The sequence below is a fragment of the Pyxicephalus adspersus genome, chromosome 7 (assembly GCF_032062135.1).
Source record: "Pyxicephalus adspersus chromosome 7, UCB_Pads_2.0, whole genome shotgun sequence".
NCBI classification, from domain to species: Eukaryota; Metazoa; Chordata; class Amphibia; order Anura; family Pyxicephalidae; genus Pyxicephalus; species Pyxicephalus adspersus.
In genome coordinates this window covers 25,300,518-25,308,261 of record NC_092864.1, presented here as the reverse complement: position 1 = coordinate 25,308,261, position 7,744 = coordinate 25,300,518, and the positions used below count along the sequence as shown (strand labels likewise).

The following is a 7,744-nucleotide window of genomic DNA, read 5'->3' as shown; positions in this document are numbered from 1 at the left end:
ATCCCCGGACTTGCTGGGATAATCCCTGCGGGAACGTATTTTGTCTTCAGCTCTCCAATGACTTCACCTGCCGCTGCCCTCTGGGATTCACCTTTAGTCAGTCAGATTTATCCTGCCGTCCAGGTAAGAAAATCCAGCTTTTGACATTGAGCTCCACACCTCCAGCACCTCACCACACTCATTGTTATCTACATCTTCAGACAGGGAAGTATGTGAGTGGTGATTTCACCATAAACAGAAAATAATGATCTGTGGATATGGCCGGTGACACAATATGAGGGACCCAAAAGAGATATGACTGAAATCCTGCATATATTATACCCTGGGGTAAATCCAGGACTAAGATACCCCTTGCTATTTATTGGGTCTACATGGCAGCCATTCCTCTTCCTCAGCACCTCATCACAATGTGTGATAACAGATACAAAATGTTGGAATGGTTTCTAATCTTTTATTTATTTGGATTTAGGGGACGCCTTCTATGGAGAGCTGGAAATCACTGGCAGAGACTTTAATTCAGACCCAACATCGGAGCAATACACTGCCGTCTATAAGGAGGTGAAGAGAAATGTGAGTATGCCAGTCGCTAACATCATCAATGTGCCGTAATCCTACAATGTGCCATAATCCCACACTGTGCCATTACCTCAATGTGCTGTAATCCTTCACTGTGCCAGTACCATAATCCCACATTGTGCCAGTACATCAATGTGCCACAATCCCACAATATGCCAGTACCTCAATTTCCCATAATCCAACACTGTGCCAGTACCTCAATGTGTCATAATCCCACACTGTGCCAGTACATTAATGTGTCATAATCTCAGACTGTGCCAGTACCTTAATGTGCCACAATTCCACACTGTGCCAGAACCTCAATGTGCTGTAATCCCACACTGTGCCAGTCCCTTAATGTGCCATAAACCAACACTGTGCCAGTCCCTTAATGTGCCATAAACACACACTGTGCCAGTCCCTTAATATGCTATAATCCCACACTGTGCCAGCACCTCCATATGCAATGGTCACCGACTGTGCCAACACCACAATGTGCTGTGTGACTTGGATAGTATTGACACCCTAGCATGCCATGACTCTGGATGGTGCCACCACCTCAATGTGCTGTAATTTCACACTGTGCCAGTGCCTCAATGTGGCATAATCCTACCCTGCACCAGTACCTTAATGTGCCATAATCCCACACTGTGCCAGTGTCTCTATTTACAATTGTCCCTGACTGTGCCAGCACCCCAGTGTACCATGATAGTGCAGCACCTCAATGTGCTGTATGGCCTGGATAGTAATGACACCCTGGCATGCCATGATTCTGGATGGTGCCAGGACCCCAGTGTGCTGTGATCCTGTACTGTGCCATAATCCCACACTGTGCAAGTACCTCTATATACCACTGTCCATGACTGTGCCAACACCACAATGTGCTTCATGACGTGGCCTGTGCCAGCACCTCAGTCTACCAGGAAACTGTGGACCTCAATATGCTGTAATCCCAAAGTAAAATGTACACAATGGTCCTTTACCAAGCCAACACCCTAGCATGCCACGACTCTGGATGATGCCGGCACCCCAATGTACAGTGGTCATCATTGTGCTGTCACATCGGTGCACCATGATCCTGGACTGTGCTGGAACCCTAATGTGCTGTGTGACCTGGATATTAATGACACCCCAGCATGCCATGACTGTGGATGGTGCCAGGACCACAATGTGCTGTAATCCCTCACTGTGCCAGTACCTCTATTTACCTTGGTCCTGGACTGTGCTGCCACCTCAATGTACAGTGGTCATCATTGTGCCGGCACACCAGTGCACCATGATCTAGGATTGTACCTCCATGTTCTGTGAGCCCGGGTTGTACCTGGACTAAAATATTTCTGTTCTCTCCACAGTTTGAAGAATGTTTTGCCAATTCCACCGATTATCTGGACACAGTGATTCTGGAAATAAGGTGAGTTAGATCAGGAATCCTCTGATCTATAGAGAACATTGAGCAGATTCTATAGGGGACAATATGTAAATGTATGGAGGGACCCCGGTCTAGAGGGAAATCATTGTTTGTACAGAGAAGGTGTAATCACAGTAATGGAGTAGGGCAGAAGATTCCAGATTTTGAGCAGAGAAATTACTCCCACCACAGATTGGTGTAAATTATTTGAAATACAAAAAAAAGTAAAATCCATATAGTTCAATAGGCTTTTCACTGTACTACTGGAGGGAATGCAGTCTTGTATTACAATGCTATGCAGCCCCCCTCAACCTCTGAAGTGTGGGCAGAGTGTGGGGGGAGCCTGAACCAGGGAACAAGCTGGCTATTCTTTCATAGGTTCAGATAAGGATACTAGCAATCATAAGGCCAGGTACAGAGGAGAAGGAGGAGTTGCGCTCACAGCACATCAGTTATCTGCCAATTAGAGACTCGAACAGCTGTGATTGGTTAAAGGATAATGAGAATTATTGCTGATAGATTTTCTTGTCCCGTTTGTCTATTTTACAGGCAAATTACTGCAAAAAACAAAGCAATCAGCAACCTGATGTTGAAATTGGCATCTCTCTTCTTACCGGGCTCCACAGACCAAGAAACTGTTAATAAAAGCATTGCTGCTTACAGCAAGGAGAATGCAAACTTTGGAATGTACACCCGTAAGTGTCTGGATTGTATGAAGACTTCACATTGGGGTCAGGAGGGATGAGGGCCCGCATAATAGAGGATTAGAAAGAGATTAGCCTCAGGTCCACATGGGGACTTCTTGGTGGGGGTCACAGTGGACGAGGGCCTCCATAATAAAGGGGTAGAAGGGGATTTACCTCTATTTGGTCAACTAATAGACTTCCAGCTGGGGTCGTGGTGGCAGAGGGTCAGGTTGACTAAGGGTCATGGTGGTGAAGGGTCAGGTTGGCTGAGGGTCATGGTGGCGGAGGGTCAGGGTGGCAAGGGGCCTCCACAATTCAGATGTAGAATGGAATTTTCCCCAGGTCGACTAGGAAACCTGCTGGTAATGGATTCAATGACCAAGGAGAGAAATTCCCAGAACCCCCCAGGTACCAGGGAGGACAAAGAGCCATCAGCTTCTGACTCACAGATTAACTTTATCAGATACAACGGTCTTCTGATTGGCTGTTTGCTTTCCATTTAGCTCTGAAAGTATATTTATTGCTGTTACACGCACTCTGGAGCGACAGTTTGGTGGATTTGCTAAAGCAGCAGAGTCTGTTTAACTTTATTTGATTGAAGTCAGGCAGACTGATCTCAATTTGGCAATTATTATTTAACTGATTATCTGTGATTCTGGGCCCGGTGCAGGGAAGCTCTCTGCACACATTCTGCAGAACAGTCATCAGGTTTATTCTGATCTTACGTTCTGATCCCCTTCCACAATGACATGGTGAGAGCCCCTTTCATATTGTCACTGTGACAGGTGCTCTTTATACACTTCAGTCCTTCTGTCTATTTCCTGGCAGATTTAGGATGCCCCAGGGATGGAAGGTTTTATAATGTTGATTATCTCAGGATGGAATCATATACTGATATTTCTTTCCCCAGGTCAAACAATCTGCACTTTGGGAATTTACTGTGATGACGCAACAACGACCTGCAAAGCAGACAGTTCTGGGCAAAGTGCTGAATGTACCTGTAAAGCCAATTTATATTCCTCACAGATGACAGTCACCACCTGCAGAGGTAAATTACATGTAATGGTACAGAACCACCACAAGGGGGCAAATGCACACACTGGACCTTTGGATTCTGGACCGTGTTGTGTGGGCTGATTGCATTTTGTGTTATAATAATTAGTGCATTCTGGAGAGGAGGAGATGCTGTGTGCTGCTTTTTTTAATAAAGGAACTATTACTGCAGCATCAATGGGTCAGATAAATTGTTATGTAAATTTGCTGTATCTGGTGATTTGCAATTATCCAGCACTGCAATATTAAGAGAGCTGTGCAAGTCATTCAGTCTCTCCAACAGCATTGCCTGTGAGCACCACACACGGCATACATGTACAATGTATATAGGGCCTGATTTATGAACCTGGGTGATTCAGCAAAACTGTAATAGATCTGATCTAGGTTTGAAAAATGTTACTAACTAATAGCAAATGATGTTAAAGAAATCAATTTCAGGTTTGCTGGATCACCCAGGTTGCCCATTGTACCTGAGCGTTACTGTGACATCACACATGACGCAGTGTCCTCATTGGTGTGTTGCAGAATGCGCTCCAGAGTGCACATCGGATAACGGGCGGCAATGTAAGAGTGGCTCCAACAACCTACCTGAGTGTGTCTGTCTGCCAGGCTACAAATCGAAGGACAACCAATGTAAAAAGTAAGTTCTGGCTCAATGTTACCAACATGGGGGCACAAAACCCCCAAATTCTAGCAGAGCCCAAGTCAGCCACAATGGGTGGATCTACAATGTGACACCATCCACTGATTGTACCCAATCCCGCAGCCAATTTCCCTGCAATGCACATGCTGTTTGTTCTGATTTGGGTATTATGAGGCCCTGGAGGTTGGGTGGGTTGGAGGTTCTGGGGTCTCTGCTTGTACAGGTGACCTTCACCAACATAGGAGCCATTCCAGAATTCACCACCAGGGGGAGCACAAGAGTATTTCTGTCTATATGGCCACAGCAAAGATAAGAAATGTAATTTATTATTGGCTATGAGAATTACTGATTTTCAAAAATAATTTTTTTCAGCTGTCTGATGTCCCATATTTCACTTTTCTTACAGATGTGATTTTGGATATTCTGGAGAGGAATGCAAAGACAGTAAGTTACTACGACCCAAACGCTATGTGGATACATTGGCTGTATCCAACACTCAAAGGGTCCCAGATAGCTGAAGAGTGTTCAAAGGGGAAGCTTGCCCCCCTTTTTCAGACCACAGATGTTTTACACCTGCCTTCTCCCCCCCCCTCCCCAGGCTGTAGTCTTCACCTCTTCTCTAGTCCTCCCCCGGATGTTCTCAGCCTCTCCCCGCTATTCCCCCTGGGTGTTCCTAGCCCCTCATTTTCCTGTCCTCCCCCTGCAGTCCCCATTTCTCTCATCTTTCCCAGGATGACAGAACTCCTCCACCATATAAAAGTGGGCATTGCCCCTGTTTACTAGGGTATTTACCCCCACAGCAGCCCTTCTTGTCCCCACATATCATACCTAAGCCATGTTTTTCTCTCCACAGACTACCTGCTGATCCTGGTCATAGTCGGGGCTGTCCTTGGGGCCCTTGTGGTCATACTGCTGGGGACCGTTATTGGGGTGTCACTGAGGTGAGTCATGACCAGAATTGGGGTGTAACCTCCTAACCAGAAAGAAGCAACAAATCCCCTAAAATGTTCTCTGTTCCCCCATCAGAGGGGCCATCACTGGGCACCATCCTTTGGGTGTTAATTTTGGACATTATCAGCACCTGAATAGATATCCATTTTGTCGACCCTCTCCTGTCCCCGGCCCCCCAAAATCTGACAAATGCCCCAGACCCTCAGATGAGTCCCTGACAGATGAAAGTCTTCCCAGGTGGAATTCAGAATTTTTGGGCTCAGTAATCTCTGGGTACAAGCAGAGCAGTTTATTATTATTATTATACAGTATTTATATAGCGCCATCATATTATGCAGCGCTGTACAAAGTTCATAGTCGTGTCACTAACTGTCCCTCAAAGGAGCTCACAATCTAATGTCCCTACTATAGTCATACGTGGTTATTGTAGTCAATTTAGGGGGAAGCCAATTAACCTGACTGCATGTTTTTGGGATGTGGGAGGAAACTGGAGTACCCGGAGGAAACCCACGCAGACACGGGGAGAACCTGCAAACTCCATGCAGATAGTGTCCTGGCTGGGATTCGAACCTAGGACCTAGTGCTGCAAAGGCCGGAGTGCTGCAAAGGCCGGAGTGCTAACCCCTGAGCCACCGTGCTGCCCCCACAAGTGTGGGGTAATCTGGACCTGAATACTGTAGTTTGTCTTTCAAGGGTCCCCTTTCTTCCTTCATCATCCTCCCCACCCGTTGCCTTGCTCAATATGAGGCCATTCTCATTCTCTGACAAGTGGTCGGTCCATAATATCCTCCGCACCATCCAACCACAAAACCTCTTGTGTGATATTCCTACAAAGCTGAGCAGAGTTCCTCTTTAACTCCCTCCAGGTCCAGGAAAAGGAAGAGCGGTGAGCGGGCTGAACTGATTAAAGATGACAAGTTGGAGGAAAATATCCCACCACCCGGGAGTTTATTTCCCAGAATCCAGATAAGGACCGACCTGGGCCAGGTGAACCGAGCAACTAATGTGTATGATGACGACGAGGAGGAGTTCCGCCGCTCCATCCCACAAAGGGATTACGATGAGGTAAGGAGAGGAGAGAGTGGCACAGACATCATGCTAGGAACCAGCCCGGGCCCAGCATTTTGCGAAGTGGTTTTGGGGGATAAGTACACAAAAAAAAAGTTCTAAGGTCCAGAAATGTAAAAAACAGCGAACAGATTTACATCAAAGCATTTTGGCGGCCCCGTCCTCTTCATCAGAGCATCAGCGGCCACATACACTGTAGTGGTGTTAGGAGGACATATTTTGGTTCAGGGCACCGGTGTAATACAAGTCAGTTCCAAATGCCTGATATGCCCCCCTGCCAGCGGGTGAATCTGCCCACAAACTGTTTTGGGCAGAGTGACTCTTTTTACATTTTTCTTAGGGGTTGTACGGAAATCATTTTTTTTTATTGTCACCGGGTATTGTTTTATTTATTTTGAGGGCTGTATTGTGATACAAATTTTCAGATCTTCTGTCTCATCTGCAGAATCCATGGTATGAGATGGCCCGGAAGGAGCGGAACTACTAGGGGGGTCCCTGGCGGATAATCTTCTCTCTGATGGTTTTCTATCAGCTTATTGGCTGGTACAATAAGTCTGACGTAGACATCGGTACAGCTGATTGGGGCGGCTGTTCAGGAAATGTGATTGTGGCCCCCCCACATTTCTGCTGGCGCCATGCAGTGTAAAGACCACGTCCACACTCCATGCAGAGGAACTGATCTCCCTGTAATTTATTTCTGGACGAATCCTATTTTTATCTTTGTATCTCGTGTATATCATTGGGTAATGATATTTTGCATTTATTTGTATTGTTTGTGTTTTTTATCTGAATTTATGGATTTGATTGATTTCCCTGCAAAAACTCCGACCCATCAACCCCTCTTCTGTATATAGATTTCCCCACCTTCGGGTCACAGTTTGTATTATATAGAAGGATTAAGATATCTGTGCTCCCATCTGTTTCTGAATAAATTATTGTACATTGAAATTACTTTGGTACCTACGTTCTGTTCTGGGCTGATCCATTGAGGTCTGCATACTGGGGCCATTGTGAGCCAAACCTGTGTGTGTCTGCACCTCTGTGTATTCAGGGGGACAAATTGTCTGAATGCTGCCCTCGTGGAGTGGTTCCCATTTTGGGGCAATGGCTCATCTGGACTATTGTAACTTCCTCCTCCCTGGTATTCCACTAACCTGACTATCTTCTCTACAATCTATTATGAATGCTGCAGCCAGACTCATCCATCCTTCCCTTCTACCTACCTGCCCCATACACAGCCTTCCCACCACCCCTCTTCTGCTGCCTCTTTGTAGTTCTCTTCATTTAACCTGAGAACCAAATTCATCTCCTGTGCTTTGCCTTCAAATCCCTCCACAGCTCTTGTCCCACTTACCTACCTGATACACAAATCCCCCCACA

The 7,744-nt window shown here is 46.2% G+C and overlaps 1 protein-coding gene across 1 annotated transcript; it reads left to right on the top strand.

Moving 5' to 3' along the window:
• On the top strand, window positions 1-7,315 carry MUC13 (mucin 13, cell surface associated; the record flags this gene model as incomplete). The annotated part of the gene is given in 10 exon segments (XM_072417879.1): window positions 1-123; window positions 470-570; window positions 1,908-1,966; window positions 2,513-2,658; window positions 3,560-3,697; window positions 4,228-4,342; window positions 4,752-4,789; window positions 5,199-5,286; window positions 6,163-6,361; window positions 6,810-7,315. Coding segments are annotated over 7 exon segments (729 nt in total). The 3' UTR covers window positions 6,852-7,315.
• Window positions 7,316-7,744: the final 429 nt, after the last annotated feature.